Below are 23,864 nucleotides of genomic sequence, written 5' to 3'. Positions count from 1 at the left end.
ATATTTATAACATGGGGATAATGACTTGAAAGGGTAATAGACTTTCGATTTTGTTCACATTTAGTCACTAATTTTTTTTTATTATCTATTTATCACTGAACTATTGAAACTGTTCACATTTTACCTATCGGTCATAAGGGTAAAATGTGAACAGTTTCAATAGTTCAGTGACAAATAGATAATGAAAAAAATTTAGTGACTAAATATGAAGAAAGTCAAAAGTCAATTACCCTTTCAAGTCATTATCCCTTATAATATGTATTGTTGATTTTGGTTAAAAAATATACATGAAACGTCAATTTTTAACAACTGTAATTTTTAAAAATATTTATTGAACTAAAATAGAAAAATATTAGGTTAAAATTTTAATTTAGGATATTTATTTTACTTTAATACAAACTTATTATTTATTATTTAGTCGATTTTGAATAAATTATATTAAACAATTATCTTTGCTATGAAAATTTTTAAATTTGAAATCATTATAATGGAACATAGAGCATACAGAACATAATAAAAAAGGGAATGTGACAATAAAACCACCAAATTTAGAATTTAGCATGCATCATTTTTCCATACAAAATTTAATTTCAAGTAGAAAGTTACAAATTAAATATATCTATATTGCTATTAGGAATGAAATATGTTTCATGTAACCATAACCGTCCTATACTCCTTTCTTTTTTTGCATGCTTTGACCAAATGATTGATAACCAAAATCAAAACATGATCAATCGATTAAAAGTCAACCTGATGGTGGAGAAAATTAGTATTAAACTCAACATTCAATCAATAGTCCTTGTTTTTTGAAAGAAGTCATCATTTAAATTTGTAGCAAATACAATTAAAGAACTAAATGGTTCCTTGATCAACCTGTTACAAACACCCCATCATAGTTAGTATAAACTCTTTTAAAATGATTGGTAACCCCACTCAATTTAAGAAAAAATAATATCCCAGTTGAAATAGACACGTGTACTATACATTAACAAATAAAGAAATTCGATTTTTATAAGGAATATCAAAAAATACGTTGGTAGCCTGTTGACCATTTATCTTTTTATATCACAAAAAAATGAACAAATCATTTATGTAACTACAACCAATTTTGAGCAGAACCTGATTTAGAATAAATAAAATAAATAAAGTATTTTACTCTTATCTGTAGAGAACAAAATTGTCATTGGAATTTTGTTGAACAGTTGGAGGGTGTTTGATGTAGATTATAGCTAACACTCTAGAAAATCCATTTAAACAATACTCCATAACTATAGAAAAAAAAAAGAGCCATACATGTTTTTGTATTTTCGTGTGTTTTATAGCCAACATATACAAGATACAATCTAAATCTTTAAAGTGTGACGATGAAAACAAAATCATACCAGGTATATCGTATCGATGTTGTACCTAGAATCGAGAAGCAAAAACAACAATACTGATATATATATCTTAAAAAACATTTACTAGATTTTGCTGAATTTTAAGAGGTACAAGCTTTTAAGCATCATATACAATAATTTTATGCATCAGAGAATAATAAATCTCATTTGGTCAAAGACAGATTTTGAATAGGTCTTCTAAGCTTATCTTCAAATTGAATGAGTTAAATATGAAAAAGTCAAATAAGATGATGATGATAAGATTTTGAATGGATCAAAGTTTGACCAAGTGTTCCTCATATCCAATTGAATCGGTAAATACTAAATCTTATCCGGTCAACATTTATGAAAAGTCAAATAAGATGATGATGATAAGATTTTGAATGGGTCAAAGTTTGACCAAGTGTTCCTCATATCCAATTGAATTGGTAAATACTAAATTTTATCCGGTCAACATTTATGAAAAAGTCAAATAAGATGATGATGATAAGATTTTGAATGGTTCAAACTTTGACCAAGTGTTCCTCATATCCAATTGAATCGCTAAATACTTAATCTGTCAATAATAATGAAAAAGTCAAATAAGATGATGATAAGATTTTGAATGGGTAAAAGTTTGACAAAGTATTCTTCATATCCATTTGAATCGGTCTAAAACGATGTACACGTTATAAAGCATTTCATATAAACTGGAAGAGGCGTATTAATCTAGCATTCGTCTATCATGAATGCCTTGCCATTGACCGCAAAACCTTGGTTCTCTCTCATGCTCGCTACCTCCTCCTTTGTTTTTCTTTCTATTAAAATCGAATAAGCCCAAAAATGTTTTACGTTTAATCCTAGCCCAGGTATAAGAGATCTCTATTTGTTCGTCATTTTGTTTAACAAATTTTTTATGTCATTTTGTTGATCCGCACTCGTCGCTTTGCGCGGATAAACGACTAGTATATATATATATATATATATATATATATATATATATATATATATATATATATATATATATATATGGGTGAGATCCGTTGAGAACTCATAGTTTCCTGAGAACTTGAGAACGAAAGGTGAAACGTTAGATCAAAATTAACTCATTAAGGGCATGGTCGTCATCTTACCGATCTCATTGAATGTATAATTCTTTTTGTTATTGAAAATATTAATAAAAAGTTTTAAAAATTAACATAATATATAAAATTCCGTTTTTTTAAATGGAGATTTTTTTTTTAGAAAACATGAATTTAAAAAAAAATGGAAAAAACATTTTTTTTTAAAAATTGTAATTTTTTTCAAAAAAACTGTAATCTTTCTTGAAAAAAATGCATTTTAAAAAAATTCATTTTTTCAAAAAACCTGCAATTAAAAAAAAAAACTGCATTTTTTTCAAAAAAAGAACTACAATTTAAAAAAACAAAAAACTGCAATTATTTAAAAAAATTGTAATTTAAAAAAAAAAACAACATTTTTTTAAAATGTAATTTTTTAAAAATCAATAAATTAAAAAAAAAACTCGAATATTAAAAAAAAACTACAATTTTTCTAACAAAAAATCAACATTTTAGGTGCATATATGCATATTTTTTAAACAAACCATATATATATATATATATATATATATATATATATATATATATATATATATATATATATATATATATATATATATCATGTACTCTATAGGAGATACTTCATAGTTATGTGTTACAAGAAAAGGGAAGATACCCTCACTCAAAACATATACTCAATACATACAACAATACTAATGAGTTTTGGCTATAAGAACATCCTATGTGCTCATACAAACCCTAATGCTTGGATCTAGGTTTCTCTATTGTACATGCAAGTTATCCAAGACTATAAACCCTAATTCTAGCATACAAGTAATCATATTAACATAAGAATGGGTTTAAGATATTACCTTGATTGTTATGTAGCAATAACAATCCCAAATCTCCTTGTATTGACTTTAGAAAGCTTAGAGTCACAAATGTCACTCCTCTAATGGTTCACAAACACCATAAGCCAGAGGATGAAGAGGAGAGAGGACGGAGGCTGCCCAAAAACGTGTGAAACCCTAGAACAAAGCTTATCCACGTTTTTGGTCCTTAAGGGGTCTATATATAGTGAGGCTATTAGGGTTATCTAACAAGGAAACCCTAATTTGGATGCTTAAGCCCTAAGCAACCCATGGATCCCTTTCCTTAAGGCCTTGGACGATTTCTTATGGGCTTCCCCATAGAATTCGTCCACTCCTTAATATAAGGCAATCCATGGCCCAAATTGCAATTATCTTATAATTACAATTCCAGTACCTTAAGTTTAATTAATCTCTTTTAGTCACAAAACTAATTACCAATTAGTTATTGACTAATATTAATTAAACAATATGATTTCTCCTTTAATATATTATTCTCATAATATATTAATAAATCATATTTAATCCTTTCTCTCCATAATTCATCCTATCAAGTTGCTTTGGTGAAGGCAACCCAAAAGGACCATGCACCATCGGGTCAAGTACATACCAAAATAGTTATGGACTTAGACACTAATCCAACAAATACTTGTATTAACAATCGTGTTTATGAAATAGACTATGCACTCACTTGATAAGATGATGCACGAACAGCACTACGGCTCTTTAAAGTAGTATTCTTCGGTGAAACTGTGATCCCTTCAAACACCGGGTTTTTCGCGGGCAGAGTTTCGACTCGAAGCTCTTTTCTTCTTGGGATCTTCGGTGCTTCGGGACTCTCTTCGGGCCTTGGGATGATACCGGGGCTTCGGGGGTACTTCAAAACGGCTAGAGAGGGTACCGAGAGTGAAAGAGTGGGGAATTAGCAACCATGGTCGGCTGCCCTTCAACTTCTATTTATAGGACTGAAATCCTATGTTCATGCCGTTTTCTTCTGTCTTTTTACCGTTGGACTACTATCGACGAGATCTTCGATTCTCGTTTAGATTGTCTTGGCTAGAAATCAACCGATCTCATATTCGAACTTTGAGCTGCATACTGCTAAGTCGAAACTTAGAAAAATCATAACTTCTTCATACGAAGTCAGATTTAGACGTTCTTTTCATGCATGCTCTCGGTTTAATGTATCCTATAACTTACGTTTAGATCACTAAGACTAAATATCGCTCTATCATAAATTCACTATTTACGTTACACAGTGTCGTACCGGTTCTGTCGCGAAACTTCAATAGGTCATAACTTCTTCGTTATAACTCGGATTTTGGCATTCTTTATATATCCGGAACCCTTGTCACGACCACTACAACTTCCTTCATAGATATTGGGCTTATCTAGTATTTTATTATTACACTGATTTTTGTTCTTACTTCATTTAAGTCACACAATTAAGCATAAAACACATAACACTCAAAATAATACATTTTTATTATTTCACAACGCTTTAAAAAGGTTAACCTAGACTATTACATCATCATTAATGTCTAGCCTAGAAACACAGGTGTTACAGGAAGGTACGTATCCTAATTTCCCCCGAAATCCAATACACATGCGTGCAACATGTCTTCAAGTGTCTGGATCGTCCTCTCATTCTGGCCGTCGGTCTGGGGGTGGTACGCTGTACTAAAATGTAGCTGAGTACCCAGTTCCTCATGGAACTTCTTCCAGAACCTGGATGTAAACTAGACATCTCTGTTAGAGACCACAGAAACAGGCACCCCGTGCCTACCCACCACCTCTTGAACATAAATATCTGCTAATTTCTCTGCAGATATACTCTCGGTGGTCGGAATGAAGTGGGCACTCTTCGTCGGTCTGTCTACAATCACCCATATGGCATCCACGCCCCTCGCCATCCTATGTAGCTTCGTTATGAAGTCCATAGTGATCTCTTCCCACTTCCACATTGGAATGGGCAGTGGCTGAACCTTGCCATGAGGCAGCTGATGCTCGACCTTGACCTTCCTGCAGGTCATGCACCGCTCTACAAACCAGGTGATTTCCCGCTTCATGCAAGGCCACCAATAACTCACTCTTAAATCCCTATACATTTTCGTAGCCCCTGGGTGTATAGAGAGCTTGGACTTGTGCGCTTCCTCTAATAGCCTCTGTCCCACTCCCCCTATCACGGGTACCCATACCCGCCCACACCGCGTCAAGAGGCCACGACTATCTTTGACAAACAAAGGATATTGTCCCCATATTTTCTCTATATTCCAATTCTCTTTCTTTCATCCCTCTACCTGGGCCTCCTTGATCATGTACAACAAAGGAGAAATCACGTTCATCCTCATATAAATGTTCCCAATCGAGGACCCTGCCGTCTTGTGGCTCAACGCATCGGCCACTACGTTGGCCTTCCCTGGATGTTATAGTATCTCACAATCATAGTCCTTCAGCACATCCAGCCACCTCATCTGACGCATCCTAAGGTTCTGCTGATCCATCAAATACTTCAAACTCTTGTGATCTATATAAATGGTGAACCGCACCCCATACAAGTAGTGCCACTAAATCTTGAGGGCAAACACTACTACCCCAAGTTCCAGGTCATGAGTGGGGTAATTTGCCTCGTGTAGCTTCAACTGCCTTGAGGCGTAAGCTATTACGTGCCCCCTCTGCATCAGTACCAAACCCAACCCTGAAATCGATGTGTCACAGTATACCACTAAGTCGTCTAATCCTCCAGGTAGTACTAGGATCGGAGCCTCGCATAACCTCCGTCTCAGGGTCTCAAAAGCCATTTGTTGATCCGTGCCCCACCAAAAGGTCACGTTCTTCTTGGTCAGGCGGGTCAATGACACATCAATCTTGGAGAAATCCTAAATAAATCTTTGATAATAGCCCGCCAAACCCAAGAAGCTACAAATCTCTGATGCGTTCTTCGGTACTACCCACCGCATCACAGCCTCAACCTTGGTTGGATCAACTGAAATACCCTCCTGATTGATGACATGCCCTAAAAACTCTACTTCCCGCAACCATAAATCATATTTGGAGAACTTTGCATAAAGTTTCTCCGCCCTCAGGGTCTCCAATACTTCCCTCAAATGCTGTTAATGTTGCTCCCCGGTCTTAGAATAGAATAGGATGTCATCAATAAAAACTATCACTGACCGATCCAACATTAGTCTACATACCTTGTTCATGAGATCCATGAATGCTGCTGGGGCATTGGTGAGCCCAAACGGCATCACCACAGACTCATAGTGCCCATACCGAGTCCTGAAAGACGTCTTCGGTATATCCTCGTCCCGAATCCTCATCTGATGATACCCAGACCGAAGATCAATCTTGGAAAACCAAGACGCACCTTGCAGCTGATCAAACAAATCATCGATCCTCGGCAATGGATAACGGTTCTTTACCGTTAGTTTTGTTCAACTCCCTATAATCGATGCACATCCTATGGGATCCATCCTTCTTTTTCACGAAAAGGATCGGTGCACCCCATGGGGAACTGCTCAAACGCATGAACCCTCGGTCTAGCAACTTCTGAAGCAACGTAGATAATTCCAGCATTTACGGTGGTGCCAACCGATATGGCACCTTTGCTATCGGAGCAGCACCCGACACCAAATCGATACGGAACTCCACCTGTCTCTCCGGTGGCACTTCTGGTAACTCTTCGGGGAAGACGTCCCGAAAATCCCGTACCACTGGCACACAGTCCACATCCGTCACGGTCTCTACCCTCGTGTCCGAGATATAAGCTAGAAACCTCGTGCATCCCTGCTGTAAAAACCTGCTAGCCCTCGCAGCAGAATAGAGGGTCGGTCCCTGCGAGGCCTTCTCACCATGAATAACCAGTTCTCCTCCACTTAGGGTTCGAACCCTCACCAACTGATGCTCACAATCGATCATGGCTTCTTTGGCCCCCAGCCAATCCATCCCGACAATCACTTTCAACCCTCGCAACGGTATCGGGACTAGGTCGACCCAAAACCTCTCACCAAGCACGTTCAGGACACAGTCCCGATACATCCTCACAGCACTAACGGTGTAGTCGTCTGCAATCTCTACCTCGAGTGGGGAATATAGAGTTCCAGGCGCATCCTGGAACTTCTTGATAAGTGCAAGAGATACGAACAATTGGGTTGTAACACCCAAAGTTTTGAAGGCCAAGAAAGGAAAGAAAACCCTAAGTTTAGGGGTCGACTCGGCGAGTCCAAGGAGGAACTCGGCGAGTCCGAGCGGGATCTGAGTCGAGGAGTAAGTGACCGACTCGGCGAGTCGGCCAATGTGACTCGACGAGTCTGGTCTATGCGAGGAAAACCCTAAATCCGGGGCTTGGAGCCTATTTAATCGCCTCATTCTTCTTCCTAGGGCTCCTTTACTGTCTCTCACACCCAGAACGCCGCACCCTAAGCCTCCATTGTGCTCATTCAAGCTTTTAGCCATTTTTGAGTGATTTAAAAGAAGAAGAAGAAGTGGGAATCTTTAAAGCATCAAGGAGTGGCCTTGGATCCGAAGTTTGGGGAACATTTCAAAGCATTTGAAGGTATTAATTCGTTTCTCTCCTTTAGATCTTCTTTGGTTATGAGTTTTGGGGCTTTTAAGCCATGTCTAAGATCAATTTCGAGCTTGAGGTCCAGATCTGAGGTTGCTACCTCAGATCCATGCTTGTTTTGGTTTAGAATCTCGTAAAGTATCAGCCATTGGGTGGATTTTGGAGCCTCTTGGTCTTAAACCCTAGTTCATGGTGTATTTTGCTTAGATCTCCATCTTTACACGTAAAGTTTGCAACTTTACGTGGGGAATAGGCTTGGGAAGGGTAGATCTACAGTTTGGAGTCCATGCATGACTTGAAAGTCCTCTGCATGTAAGTAGATCTTAATAAACTCGACGAGTCCTTCGAGTGGACTCGGCGAGTAGCTTGAAGATGAGGAGGAACTCGACGAGTGGGATGAACAGCTCGTCGAGTCGGATGAAGATGAGCATGAACTCGGCGAGTTGGATAAAGATTGCCTTGTACTCGGCGAGTATGTTCTTGGACTCGGCGAGTCAGGTCGCGTAGTCCCAAACCCTTCGAGTTAAGACTCGAGTCAGCGAGTCGAGCAAGGACTCAGTGAGTTGGTCAGGACAGGATTCGGGAATCTGTAGACTCGGCGAGTCAGGGGCTGACTCGGCGAGTCAAGTCGCAATTGGAAGGACTTTGAGCATAAGAACTCGGCGAGTCAGTAAGTGGACTCGGCGAGTAGGGTTGACCTGGAAGGTTGACTTTGACCAGGACTTTGACTTTGGCAAGAGTTGACTTAGTTGACCTTTGAAGGTCAGTTAGACTAAGTGTTATGTTGATATTGGTAGCTCGGGGAGCTAGTGGAGCAGCAGTCCGGAGTCAGTGGTCAGGTAGCGGTCAAAGGGATTAGCAGCAACAGTTCAGCAGTATCAGGTGAGTTTCCCTTTGTATGAATGGGTCTACGGCCACAATGTCGGCCCATGTAGTTATGAGTAGAAGACCCGGGGATTAGCCCTAGGCACAGTATGCTAGTATGATATTCGGACGAGGTCCAATGATAGAGGGTGGGTGCCCAAGGAGTGGTTTATGTGATAGTTTATACTTGTTGTCTGTGTGATACTTGTATGTGCCTGGTAGGGAGGTGAGTGTGGGCGAGGTCCCGTATCTCACCAATAGCAGAGTGTGGATGGTGTTCCATATCTCAGTAGCAGCAGAGCAGGGGCGAGGCCCAAGTTAGGGAAGGAGTGGGGGTGGGCTGGGCCCGTACCTCATTATCAGCAGGAGTATGGACGGGGTTCCATGACTCATCAGTAGCAGGACAAGGGCGGGGCCCAGAGATAGGCGAGGCCTTAAGACAAGATCCGTTAGTATGTGTTTAGATTATGTGATGTGATGTGATATGCTTACGTGCTATTATATGTTAGTGGGCGAGGCCCTGTGACAGGCGAGGCCTAAGTGTAACAGATCTGTATCCGAGCGGGGCTCGAAGCCAGGCGGGGCCATTGTAGCGGGCGAGGCCCGAGATAGTGGGCGAGGCCCAGGATAGCGGGCGTGGCCCAGTATGTGCAGTATGTGGTTATGCATGGTATGTGGTAGGGTGGGGAACTCACTAAGCTTCGTGCTTACGGTTTTCAGTTTTGGTTTCAGGTACTTCCGGTAGCGGAGGGAAGGGCTCGGGGTGATCGCATGGCACACACCATGATTTAGACAGCCTGGGAATGTTTACTCTGATAACGAATATGTATTTTGGAAACTAATACTTTGTTTATGTTTTGAAATGATGAATTTGCTTAACGTAATGTTTTATTAAAAGAAATTTTTAGTCTTGAATTTTGGGACGTTACATGGGTAGCCCCCAAATCAAACAAAACATGTGCCGACATACCATTGACTGAAAAGGTCCATAAACAAGTGTAACATACACATAAATCATACAAATCATAAAGAGTGGAGAATAGTAGAGACGTACCAGCCACAACATCTGGCACTGCCCGAGCCTCCTCGGTAGTCAGCTGGAATGTGTGTCTCTTCACCACCAGGGCATCCGCCTTAGCAGGGCGGCCATCAGTGATCCTCAGTGTGGTGGGTGCAGGCTCCGCCGTTGCTCCTCTCCCTACTTGCAACTTTGGACAGTCGGCCTTTTTATGGCCAGTCTGATTGCAGTGGAAACATATCAAGCCCTTCTTGGGGCAATCCCTGCTCAAGTGGCCCTACTGACCACAAGAATAACATCCTGAGATCCCGGCTGTCCGACAAGCCCCACTGTGAAATCTCCTGCACTTGGCACACTGGCCCCGACCCTTCTGGCCCCTGCTAGGAGTGTCTGAAGTCTTAGGCTTCTTAGCCTGGCCCACTGTTGCATGTGCCTGCTTCGGCTTCCGCTTGGTGTGGAAGTCTAACTCCATCTCCCGTTCCTGGGCCTTCTCCACCATTTCATTCAGGGTTTTGCACCATGTGAAGCTTACAAACTCTCGGATATCATCCCTCAACATGGAATGATACCGTGTCCTCCTCATGTCCTTGTCGGTAGCATACTGCGGGATCAACAAAGCTCGTTCCTAAAACTTGGTGGTGATCTCCGCCACAGTCTCGATGGTCTGCTGAAGGTCATGAAACTCCCTCACGAGTCATTGCACCTAAATGGCTGATGCAAAGTCCAAATCAAATCGCCGAACAAACTCGGCCCAGGTCATCTCAGCCACACTGGCTGCTCCCACTTGACTCGTAACCTCACCCCACCAATCCTGGGTCGTGTCTCTTATTAGCATACATGAAGCAAATCCCACCTTTACCGTATCTGCGCAAGAACTCCTACGCTGGGCAGCCACCCAGCGTCGGCTAACAATGGGGTCCCTGGCCCCGAAAAACTCTAGCACCCTACACGCCTTAAACTCCCAGAAAGAGGGAGTTCGGGCCCCAACCTGACCCACAACAATCTCCTCCCTGATTTCCCTAAGTCTCTTTTCCAAAATCTCCATCATACCCTCCTTGACCGTCCAAAAGATGACTGGGTAGCGTTAAGGATGCCCCTGGTAACCTCGGCTGCAATATGCTCGTACAGCCTCTCATCAATCACATCGATAGTGTCATCTGATCATGCCCTAGATCCAGATCCCGATCCTGATCCCCCTGCTCCAAGTCGTGTCACCACCATGTTGAACTGAAATGTCATAAATCATAACGATCCTGATTTCCATATAAGGGATCTTCCCATTCTAGTCCTCCTTGGAGTCGTCAGATCAAACATTGGTTTGGGTACAGGTACTGTGCTTTTAGTGGTACGGTCCCAATACTACCTTCCACTCCTACATGTACCTTTCCCCAATGCTCTACCAGATAACCCCAATTCGTCCCAAAACTGAACCATATTCCACAACTGTCGCATACATCCATCTCAGGCTATCCTAAGATTTACTCTACTCATATCAATCAAACTAATCATGACAGGTTGCCTTTATGCATGCAAATTATACACAAAAGAGGACCAAAAAGACTTTCGAATAAAAGATTCTATCTTAGGACCACAACCAGACAAGGAACAAGAAATAAGGCCAAATCGATCATTCTTAGGCTATAAGCTCCTAACCGTATATAATTTTAAAAGCATACACATAGCAAGTTCCATATAATCAACAAAGCTCAGATATTAGTGTAACATGGCTAACATATTGGGGAGCTACTTACTTGGCTCGGCTGATCACGTACGTTGTACTCTCATCTTTTCATTTCTTTTAAAACCCTTTCTTTGTTATTTTGAAAACAATTTTACCATTCCCTTAGTTTGAGTCCTGACACACCCGAGAGTGTACCCGAATCCCTCAAACAAAGGCTCTGATACCAACTTGTAACGACCAAAAAAATTTACAATTTTTTTTCATTTAATTAACCAAACACATTTCATAAATCATGAAATCTAACACAACTGTTTTCAAATCCACTATCATTACAATTTTATTTTTAAAATATCAGAGTGTCCCCAAACCACATCAGTGAAAGAGAGATAAAGTGCACGTCGCACCATCACACCTTGCCCTTGCCCTTAGGCTCAGATGTACCTGAAACAAATCAACAACTTGTAAGCGAAATGCTTAGTGAGTTCCCCAGAGCATACCACACGAAATCCACATACACGTATCAGGTTAGCTATTAAAGCTACACACATATCACATAAACCATGCATATAAAAACCTGTAAGGATGCTGTAGGCTCCCCTAGGGTCTTACACCATCGTGTCATGGGCTACCCCACATGGTCTTAACCTAGTAATGCCATGGGCTACCCCACATGGTCTTACATCCAATGCCATGGGCTACCCCACATGGTCTTTACCTAGGAATGCCATGTGGTACCCCACATAGTCTTACATCCAATGCCACGGGCTCCATTTGGGGTCTTCCATACAAAAACCCACGATCACATAGCATATCAATTCACAGAAATGACTAACTCATATAACATAATCACATAATGGGCCGACATTGGTGCCTTAGACCCATAGGTATGGTAAAAAGACTCACCTATCGAATACTGAACCGGTAAGCTGAAGTCAAATATTTCCCACACGTTGTTCCTTCTTAACTGCCTACAATCATCAAGTGATTAACTTAACACCATCCTATAAATACCCCCAGGTCAACCCTGGTCATAGCAAGGTCCATAGCCAAGGTTAACAATCCATGTTGACTTCGACTCATCGAGTCCCTTCATAACTCATCAACTCGCCGAGTCAATCGAGTGACTCGTCGAGTTCCATAATGTTTGCGGCCATAAGCTCACAACTGGAAACTCCTGACCGGAACTAATCCAGTCAAAACCCCTTGGCCGTAAACTCATTGGCCAACTCGTCGAGTTGATTAAAGAACTTGGCGAGTTCCTTTAGTCCTTCTTGTTCACGGCCTTTTCTAGTGGGATCTAGAGTCCCAAACTTCAGATCTAGCCTTCCCTGGTGTAGATGTCATGTAAAGTTGCAAACTTTACGTGCATGGAAGGCCTCACATGGCCATAACACTAAAACTATCCCTCACACAAGATTTTACTACATGGGAAGGGATTGAACAGCCTAAAGGAGATAACTTTATGCCATTGGGGACCTAAAGAGGTCCAGATCTGGAGCAATATACTTGTGATACGTCCAGATCGAGTATGACTCCATTTTGCACCAAAAATGGCCATCTACTTCCAAGAAGAGGGATCTAAGTAACTAAAGTTCAAGGTAACGACTTTATATTTCAAGATGGTGGCCAATACAGTGTAGACGCCGGATCTAATGCTCCTCTCCTTGATCCTTCTTCGTTAAGCTCTAAAATCCTTCACAAACCACACAAAATCACACAAAACTCTCATTACTCTTACTCAAGAGGGTTTACGGTTGCAAACTGCTTTCTGAAGGGAGATAGGGTGTTAGGGGAGGCCACAAGGGCAACTAATGACCTTTATGTAGGGGGAAAACCTTGAAATTAGGATTTCTTCTCTACAGCTCCAACTTGTCGAGTTGAACCTTCCGACTCGCAGAGTTAGTCCCGATCCGCGTCCATGAATAAATGCCCCTACTCTACAAGTCGTACCCTCAACTCGCCGAGTTCATGCACCAAAAACCCTGAAATTAACAAAATCAAATAATACCTGGAACAGGTGTTACAAAAACAAGTCCGAGTCCATCTGATGTGCGTACACCTAGCGTACCACCCTGGTACGCACAACACACTCAGTCTCCGAGCCGTACGCGTTGCGTACTCTAAGTTACGGTCAGCATACAAACAAATTAAGCACATTTTCCATTAAGTGCTTAATACTCTATGTTCTAACGTCCAAACCTTAGATTCGATCTCATTAAGACGTCCTAAAGCATAAAGTTGGCAACTTTATGCCTTTACATGTCCGATATGCTCCCAACAACCCATTAAGACCTTTCCAAGAGTCTTAATCCATGCATAAGGTCAAAATACCCATCAAGACTCCATTTTTATGCTATGAAAGGATCAAAGGACTTCAGATCTATCCTCCCTAAGCTCTGAAGTTGCCCAAACTCTCAATAGGCGGCTCAAGAACACAAAAAAGGACTAAGGAGAAAACTCTAGCTCTAGAAACGGAAATGATAACCAAGGTGAAAGATTTTTACCTCCTTAAGCTTCCTAAGCTACTCAAAATGCAAGATCCAGAAGCTCTTTCTCGTTTAAGCTTGTTTCGTCTTCTTCTTTGTAGCTAACACACTACAATGATGATGTTTAACCACTCAAAAGCTCAAGAACACACTCTCTAATGATTTTAGGGTTTTCAGGGACGTTTGAATATGAAGGAGGCTGGTTAGGGTGAAGCTCAAATGAGATAAGGATGCTTATATAGGTCTTAAGTCCGGAAATTAGGGTTTGAACATCCGTCACGTACGCCCAACGTACGTGCTGGCCTCCACGATCATCCATGCATCGTACGCTAAGCGTACTCATGAAGTACGCCCAACGTACTTAAGGGACTTGTTATGCAATATTTAAATTTCAAGGGCTTCAAAGGTAATACCTGATTTGGAGTGTTACACAACCGGTCAACCTAATAACTAGGTATGATTTTACCTATCAATGTGAATCAGCATAACAATTAGGCATAATATTTGGGCAGAGTATTTACCGGTCATAACATCCTAATGTTATGAGCATAATTATCTAACTATAATTAGTAATAACTATGTAATAGTAGCATTTTAACATGTACCCCCCTGGAAAATGTTTGTCTTATAATTCCTACTTTGAGTGACACTATAATTGTCCTTTTTGGTGATTTTCTCCAAAAGTCCATCACTCTGTTGTTTTTGTCATTGTAACTTTTTACATACAATTGATATTTATTCACTGTAAAAATCATATGTCACCCATATCGAGTCGGATTTTTGCGAAATTTATATTTCTGAGATCGCGATAGCTTATGCAATCTAAAAAAGTTAGCATGCTATCAAAGTGACACGACTTTTCGTGCATCCATTTTTTTGCCTAAAGATTGATGTAATTAAGAACGAAAATTCGACTATATTAAAATATGTTTGGTGGTTACAAGGTTGTTCTTATTACATTTTCGAAGTTTATCATTAAATATTAATGACAGTCGATAAAGTATTTTCTAGGTTGTCATATATATATATATATATATATATATATATATATATATATATATATATATATATATATATATGACTTTTTAAAATAGATGAGAAAAGTTTGTAGTTTCAAATTAACATTTTTCTTTGTTAGAATATATGCATTCAATATACATTCGATTTGTTTATCGTTAAATTTTGAGTAAATAACTCTAAATTTAAAATGGAAATGTTAAATGATACAAGATTGTTAAATAATACAAATTATTATAGTATAATACATTATTAATTAAATTGGAGTTGTTCGGAAATACTTATTATTAAGCTTATAATAAATTTATTAATATATTAATTTGAAAATTGAATAATAAAAATTATGAAATATAAAGGTTTCAGTTAAAAGTGTGATATATCTTGGGAGTGTCCACAATGCAAGAAGTGTAAGAGTTGAATCAGATGATGATTTGGATTAAATAAGAGTTTATTGAAGTGTTGGTGATGACATGGTAAAGTTGAATTAAAAATAAAATTATTATTAAATGGTTCGATAGAAAGAATAAAATAGTGATTGAGATTGAAGGTATGAGACTCATGTATTATATAAGTTTATTTAAAATAAAAATAACAATTTTAAACATTTGAAAATTTTGAATTTATAATAAAAGTGAGAAAACATTGAATTATAAAAATTAAAGTGTTTTTTTTTCTCTTTTAAATTTAAAAGAATAATTTAGATAAATAAATAAGAAAATTAATGAATCTTTAATTTAATAATTTTGAAATTAAAAAAAAATTAATTAATGAAATTGATATACATTTATTATTGCATTTAAATACTATTTGAAATTTAATAAAATAAAAAAAAAACTATAAAATAACATGTGGAATAAAAATTAATTTAAAATAAACACAAAATTATATGCAGCAAAAATAAAAAAAATGTGACATTCTACGATTCAGACTAAGTCTTACCGAAATTGGATTTCCTTTTCGTGACATATGCGCTTATACTTTACTTTTGTCCCTTTTTGATTCCCGGTCCAATATGAGTTCTCGAAGATCTTCCTAAAGCTGAACCGCTGAAGGAACCTCTTTCCGTTGCTAAAGTAAGTACGCTTTTCAAGCTTTTTCCTTACTCTTACTAAAGCAGGCACACGCAAAACGAAAAAAAGATAGGATTTGAATCGATGACTTAAGCCCTTGCGCTATTCCCCCTGATCGCATCGTAGATAGCAGTCATAGTCAGTACGCTTTCTATTCTCTTTATATTATATATGATAATAGATAAGAAAGGAGGGCTGCCGAGGCCCGGAACTTCTCCGAGAGGTTCCTTTCGATACTTTGCGCATGTAACTTGATCATGAGCAAATTTGTTGATGTTGCACCCATCAAGTATGGAAAGTGCCAAACATTGGGAACTACCCGGGGAGGAGTTATGAACAGGAACAAGGAAAAACGAGAACCACTTAAATGGAGGAATCAATTGTATTTCGTCCTTTGTTCCCCATAGCAACTGGGGATCAAAAAGCACCAAATTTGATGACTTATTAAGGGAAAGACGAAGTAAGAGCATGCTATTGAAGACGTTGCAAGATATGTCGGGGAGGCCTCCGTTGATTGTGTACGAACAAAATACGAGTCCAAAGGCAAGGTAAGAATAAGAAAGGGTTTAGCTAATGGAGATATTAACTCTTCCGGGAACCAGTAACGCTTCCTCCTTAGGACAACAAATGGTCTCCCATGACACCCAATGATGTCTCTCTTCTCCATTAGAGCTCCAAAAGACATTCTAAAAAAGACCCTGCCCAAATATGCGACTCTATAGGGAAAAAAAATGAAATTCATAATGGTATTCTAAATAGTATCTTACTTTTGACCTCTTCCCTCTTCCTGAAATATGCGACTCTATAGGGATAAAAAAAATGAAATTCATAATGATATTCTAAATAGTATCTTACTTTTGACCTCTTCCCTCTTCCTAGGCAGCAGGATAGAGTGGGCTTTATGGCTGATGTCAGCTACTCTCTTCCTGCTTTACCTTCTAGAGAGCCGAGTACATAGTCTAATGGCATGGGCACTCGAAGGAAAGGTATAAATTCCATTGTCCTAGGGATTCGTATTTCCCATTGTCCTTGTATTATGAGAATCCAACTCAATAGAGTTGATTTGATTGTGGTCGGGTGATTTTGATTTTAAACGATGGACTTGTTCCTTAGTCTTTGACTCTTTTAATACGTTATTTTGACTCTCAAGATTCTTTTAGGTTCTTTATAGGCGTGCTAGTTTAAGTTGACCTCAAGAAAAAGTAAAAGCGTAAGGAATAATTAATTAATTAGAATCAAATAAGGAAAAGATAAAATATGTAACGCAGCAAAGGCACCCCACGTAACATCGAATCAGAAGAAAAAGAGCATGAAACTGGACAGAAATTCTGAACTAAATGCCAAGTACTTTCTCGTGTAGAAAAAAACGTGGAAAAAATTTACGACGATATGAAAGGAAAGCTATAAAACAAACGCAATTTTTACCAATTCTGATATGAACAGAAACCCAGATAAGGAAAAACTTGAAACATTAATTTGTGTCTGTGTGGCGAAAATGGAGGTAACTAAGGCGGTGTCCACGGCAGTGATACTGAAGCTAGAAGATACGATGAATGAAGAATCTGTAGCCGATAACAAAAAACTGAAGCATCAACTCCAGATGCTCCAAAAGTCTCTCGAACAGCAGGAAAAATTCTTAGAAGAAGAGGATGTATCCCAGAAAACAAGGGACCATCTTCTTGACCTTTATGAGGTCGAGGATGAAATCGATATATTTTCCTTTCAAGTTGCTCGACAGAGGAAAACATTCTTTTTCAAGAACTTCAGTTCTTGTCGTAGGCTAAAACAGAAGATGAAAAAAATCCAGAGTCGAATTACCAGTTCTGAAGATGTGGTATCAGCTATTCCTGGTTTGATCCACTGTTCCAGGAGTGATCAATGGTCAGATAATAGCCCTCACACAAGCATTTCTGATACAACCACCAGCGAAGAATATCACAGCGATGATGATGACGATGAAGATGATGATTTCTATTATGAAACACAAGCGTTGACGTTGAAGCAAAAGAGCGTGTCAAATGTTTGGCCCATTTCAGAATCCCCGAGTCCTGAACACAAGAAACTAACGTTCAGCTATTCTTATAATGAAAAAGAGAGGAATATGCGAGGTTCCAAAGAAGAGAATCTACATTACCCAATGCAGATACCGACTTTCTTTCACCAAGAAGAAAAAGGCATTTTTGGGCTGAAAGATGATGTCAAAATCCTGGTGAAACGGCTAACGCGGCATCAAGAAGCGTGTGTTTCAAGATTCACTGATGATGATGTTACAAGTGTGGTGAAACAACAATCAAAGCAAAAAGAAATGTTTGTCCAAGTTGTTGGCGAGGTGGGTTCCGGAAAAACCACTCTTGTTCGTGCAGTCTACAAAAACAAAAAGATCAAGGACCATTTTGAATCCCATGATTGGATCTCTGTCAAGCATCAGGATACAGCCGATCATATCTTGCTCGGCTTGTTAAAGAAGGTCGAAACTGTTAAGAATAATGGTGGGGATACGACCTTTAATGATCAATCACTAAAAACCAGAGTCTTCAACCACCTCAAGGGTAAGAGGTACTTGATTGTGTTAGATGGTGTTAGAAGTTGTCGTTTGCTGGAAGATCTGAAAGAGGCCTTCCCATATGAAGATAATGGAAGTAAGATAATTTTCACACAACGGAGAAGTCCAGAGACTTACGTGAACATGATCATGATCAACCCGCATAAAATGAATCAACTAAATGAAACGGAAAGCTGGAATATGTTTCTGATAAAGGTCGGAAAGGAGGCTGAAAAGATTACACCGAAGTTGAAACGTAGGATCTTGAATATATGCAAGGGTCTGCCTCTCAACATTGTCCTAATTTCTAAACTGCTCTCGAATAAGGGAATAGAAACATGGTCCTCGATAGTTGCTCATGATAGATGTTTTAATGATGTTGTAACCTTATGTTATGAAGACCTGAGCAGTAACTCAAAGCTTTGCCTGTTATACCTCTCTTTTTTCCCAAAAGACTACGACATTCCAGTACGGAGGTTGCTCAGGCTATGGCTTGCCGAGGGTTTTGTCAATGGAAGATCCGAAGAGATCTCGATCTCCCCAGAGGATGTGGTACAGAAATATTTTGAAGATTTGGTTGATCGGAGTTTGATACAGATAACCAAACTGAGATCCGACAACAGCCCTAGACATTGTCAGTTAGTTTCTGTTCTTCATGACTATCTGCTGCCAAAAGCCCATGACATCAGTCTGTTCAACATCCACCGCAATTCTGAAGCTTTTGAGAATGCTGCAGGTCCCTATGGTGTTCGTCGGATGGTTCACCACATGAACTCCGTCGGAGCCCTTGCCACCACCACTAGGGCACATGGTCAGATGATAGAGAGAAACAAAACATATGTTCATTCCTCGTCTTCCACAAGATACCTTTCTTGTTTCCCTGTGAGTTGTAGTGAAAACATACATGATACAGAGATGCGTTCGACTTTTGATCCCTCTCTTTTGAGGTCTTACGTGTCGTTTAACTCCCATGGTAAGGACATCGCAGAAAAACAAGTGGGTAAACTTTTGGGTAGAATCATTAAAAGCAATTTTCGACTATTGAGAGTGCTTGATCTAGAAGGTGTTTACATGCCTAATCTACCTGATAAGCTCGGGCACTTGCATCATCTGAGATACCTAGGACTGAGAAGGACGTTCTTGGAGAGTCTCCCTGAATCCGTGGGTGATCTGTCTTATCTGGAAACCCTAGATGTGAAGCACACCCGTGTAGAAACTTTACCCGACTCCATTTGGAAGCTCAAACAGCTTCGTCATCTCAATCTGAATAACATTCGTCTTGCCATGCCACCTAGAAGTTCTTCGACTCTAGTCACCCTGTGGGGATTAGTTTTAGATGAGAAGATATCGGTACATGAAGGTTTAGGTAAGTTGCTTAATCTCAGAGAATTGGGTGTTAAGTTCAGCTTAAGCAAAAGCCAAGGCATGTTGCTTGACTGGATTGCTAAGTTGGAAAATCTTAGGTCTTTGAGGTTGAGATCACTAGATGACATGAATCGTCCTTCAAACATAATCTTGAAGCCACTGGCGAAGTTGGATAAACTTTCTCATCTTGATCTGTATGGTACTTTAGAAAGATTACCTGATCCAAATGAATTCCCGCCAACAGTTAAGGTTCTCACGTTGTCAATCTGTCGTCTAAACAAGGATCCAATGGAGACATTGGAACGCCTACCTTCCTTGATTGTGTTGAGGCTCTTGGGGGATTCATACACTGGAAAAAGATTGGTTTGCCATCGAGGAGGATTTAAAAAGCTTGAGGTGTTGAAGCTGTGGAAACTGAAGGATTTAGAGGAATTGGATGTGGAGGAAGAAGCAATGGAAAGCCTCAAAGAATTAAACATCAGAGGTTGTGACAAGTTGAAAAACATCCCTTCTAGACTACTGCAAAAACAAAGGTGTTTGGAGGAATTAGTATTGACAAATATGCCTGATGACTTGGTATCTCGGATCAAGAAAAGAAAATTCAAGGATACATCTCTCACAATCAACTATTTGGAATAAGCACCCTAGGCCATGGTGAGTTCTTTCTTCTGATAGTTACACTTTGAATTTTCAATTCTTACTTGGTTAATTTATCATGCTTCAAAAGTTTTACTATTCAACTTTTCAAATTAACCAGGCTTCTATACGTTTTCTATGGCAGTCAGAACAAGATGGTACTTTGGAAGCACAAGTTGTTGGAAGCAAGTCTCTTGTTTCATTAGTTAACAAGCTCCAAGCTGTAGTCATGAGATGCTCATAAAAAAGTTATTTATTTATTTTCATTTTGCAAACATATGGTAGTTCCAGCAATTTGTTCGTTGTGATTATTTTCTGTACACTCCTAAAAAACACGCCTTTTCCGAGGGACAATTTCCACGGAAATTCCTAGAAAACTGGTGTTTCCGAAGAAATGCCGAGGAAAAATCGTGCGTAGGTAAAACCATCCTAGGAAACTTTTTGTGAGGGATTTCCGAGGAAACTTCGAGGCATTTCCAAGGAGATATATTTTGTTGTAAGTCCCGAGACGTATCGAAGGCTATATTTTTCCGAGGAGTTTCCTAGGAAATGTATTTGTGAGGAGGAAATGTTTTTCCGAGGGGTTTCCTAGGAAATATATTTCCGAGAGATTTCCTAGGAAATATATTTCTGAGAAATTTCCTAGGACCATATCATTTTGACAGTTTTTGGTGACAAAAGATTCTTAGGAATTTCCTACGAAATATGTAGCTTTAAAAAAAATAAAAAAGTTGAAAATTTTATTGGCCAAAATACAAAATAAAAATAAAAATCAATAAAAAAAATAAATATAAACGGGCCAAATTCTATTTGAAATTCATACACTAAAACAATAAATCTACATCTAAAAATTATACATTACAAAACAAAATTTAACAATCGTCTAAACCACAAAACATAATAAAAATGTCTAAAAAATCATACAAATATTTACTAAAATAACCTAAAGAGCATTCGGTGGATTGGGTTGATTGTCGGGATAATTATTATAGTTGCGTCTCATGATTTAGACTATTTGTCCTTGTTTTTCGGCAGTTTCACATTGTCTTTGGGTCATTTATTGATGACTATGGTCCAACTCCTTAACCTAAAAAAATGTTAAAACAAACATACGCACAATAGTAAACACAAAAATAGTAAAACGAAATATATATTAACACTTTTATCTATTATAGTAACTTACAACATGTATTTACAAATAACTATTTCTTAAGTCTTTGTACATGTAAAAATAAAGCCTTTAATGAAAATAAACAATGACCTCGAGTAATGATTTGAAAAGTTTTGAATCTTATCGATGTGGATCTTCCACATGTTATCATCCAAAGTCTGATGACTTTGTCTATTGGTAGTATTAAGTAAAAAAGAAAGTTTTGGATAATCAACTAAAGTTCCATGCCCGCTATTTCAGTTCAAGGTACGGAGCTATAGAGACGACACCTATACCGACAACAAAAGTGGTCGCTACAAGTCCACCTATGCCGATGACAAGTAGTCGCCACACATTTTGCCAACTTTGACCAAAATCCTTTGACCCGGATACCTGTGCCGACGACATGTCGTCGCGATAAGTCTGGCAGGAACGACCAAAATCTTCGCGGTATTCTGAAAACCTATGACGACGACATGTCGTCGGTATAGGTATCGAGAAATCTATTTTCTAATTATTTATATTCCATGGTCAAGTATACCAGAACGACGTAGTTTTACGGAATCTATGCCGACGACATGTAGTCACTATAGGTAATTAATAAAACTTTATTTTTTCCCCCGAAAATATAATTGACGAAAGTTGTACCGATGCCATGTCGTCGCAATAGGGGTAGCTATGGCGACAACATCTATGCCGATGGCAATATTGACCTATGCCGACACGCCTATGCCGACGACTCTTTGCCGACGACATGTCGTCGGCATACCCTATACTGACAACATGTTGTCTGGTCCGAATTTGTCATCGCCATAGGGTGTTAATGTTGTAGTGATGGTACATAGGCTATGCTAAAGTTAATAACAGAAACTAATATAATTAAAAATCTAATCCAAAATTTAGGATCTTTTATCCATCATCTCGAAAAAAAAAAGTTAGTTCTTAACCATTCAATTGGGCATTTTACTTAGCATTTGATCAAACTATCAAGAGAAGATTATAAAATCACCCAACAAGTATATTAACATATTAGTGCAGTCTTTCAGGCATTTTTTCAGGCATTTTATCAAACATACGGTGATATTTAACAAATGTAATAACATGATAGCTAATTATACAATTCATAAAGACATAACCTTGATAGCTAATTATAGAATTCATAAAGACATAACCATGGATATATACACATGTGATACAATTTACAAGAGTGTAATAACAATAGAAGATAGTAGGTTTAAATTATTATTATTTTTTTAAAACTTACATGTTCATCATCTTCACTTCCATAACATCATCCACACAAGACGCTTCCAACACCATGAACCTGCTAAATACCAGCCACCATAACAAACCACCTAGCCGAACCATAATTATACCGCCAACATCACCACCCTAACACCGGCTACCATCTATCATCAACCATCGACAATCAACCATTGCATCCACACTGCTACCTGCCTCACCAAAAACCACCATCGAACCTCTTGTCATCACCACACTGAGCCACCTCCATCCTTAACCTCTACCGGAACGACAATCGAGCCCAAATTACACCACCGCTGTTGTCTTCACAGCTAAAAACATTGTCATCATCACCATCGCATAACCACCATACACAACCTGCTTTAACCTTCACCCTCCAATCGTCGGCTGAAAAACTCGAACAAACGCTTCAACTTCGACCATATCAACCATCTTCAACAGCGAGCCAAAGAAGAAGAAAGAGGAGTTTGTGGCGTCTACTTTTGGCTGCAAATGAAAGACACGCACAACACAGGAAGAAAAGAAGCACAAATAAGGCACAATAATTATTGGGCTTAAATCTTTAATGTGGGCTAAATATTTAAATTTGGGCATGCAAAAATGCTATCTTTAATTGATTTCCTCGGAAGTTCAAACGCATTACCGAGGACCAAACCAAAAAAAGAAAAAAAAATAATAGTTTTCCACTTTAAGTAATATTTACTAATTATTATCGTCACTTTAATATTAAATTTATTTACATTACTAACTTATTATTATCATTATTTATATTTTCATATTTATTATTATTATTATTATACTTAACAAGATTGTATTAATACATAGACACACGTATATTAAAATATAATAATAATAATAATAATAATAATTGGAAAAATAATAAATAATATTCAGTTTTCTCGAAAATACATAAGAGC

The 23,864-nt window shown here is 38.7% G+C and overlaps 1 protein-coding gene across 1 annotated transcript; it reads left to right on the top strand.

Annotated features, from left to right (window-relative positions):
• The first annotated feature begins 17,450 nt into the window (after positions 1-17,450).
• LOC145076949 (putative disease resistance RPP13-like protein 2) lies at positions 17,451-21,136 on the top strand. The gene is made up of 2 exons (XM_079022743.1): positions 17,451-20,552; positions 20,680-21,136. The coding sequence occupies exon 1, from the start codon at positions 17,487-17,489 to the stop codon at positions 20,535-20,537; it is 3,051 nt and encodes a 1,016-aa protein (XP_078878869.1). The 5' UTR covers positions 17,451-17,486; the 3' UTR covers positions 20,538-20,552; positions 20,680-21,136.
• The last annotated feature ends 2,728 nt before the right edge of the window (positions 21,137-23,864 follow it).

Source organism: Lactuca serriola, chromosome 9 (genome assembly GCF_051521515.1).
Source record: "Lactuca serriola cultivar US96UC23 chromosome 9, Lser_US96UC23_V15, whole genome shotgun sequence".
NCBI classification, from domain to species: domain Eukaryota; kingdom Viridiplantae; phylum Streptophyta; class Magnoliopsida; order Asterales; family Asteraceae; genus Lactuca; species Lactuca serriola.
Note: the sequence above shows the minus strand (reverse complement) of the source record. Positions and strands in the feature narration are given on the sequence as shown.

Coding starts and splice junctions, on each gene's coding strand:
- LOC145076949 (XM_079022743.1), top strand. CDS start 17,487: ATGGAGGTAACTAAGGCGGTGTCCACGGCAGTGATACTGAAGCTAGAA.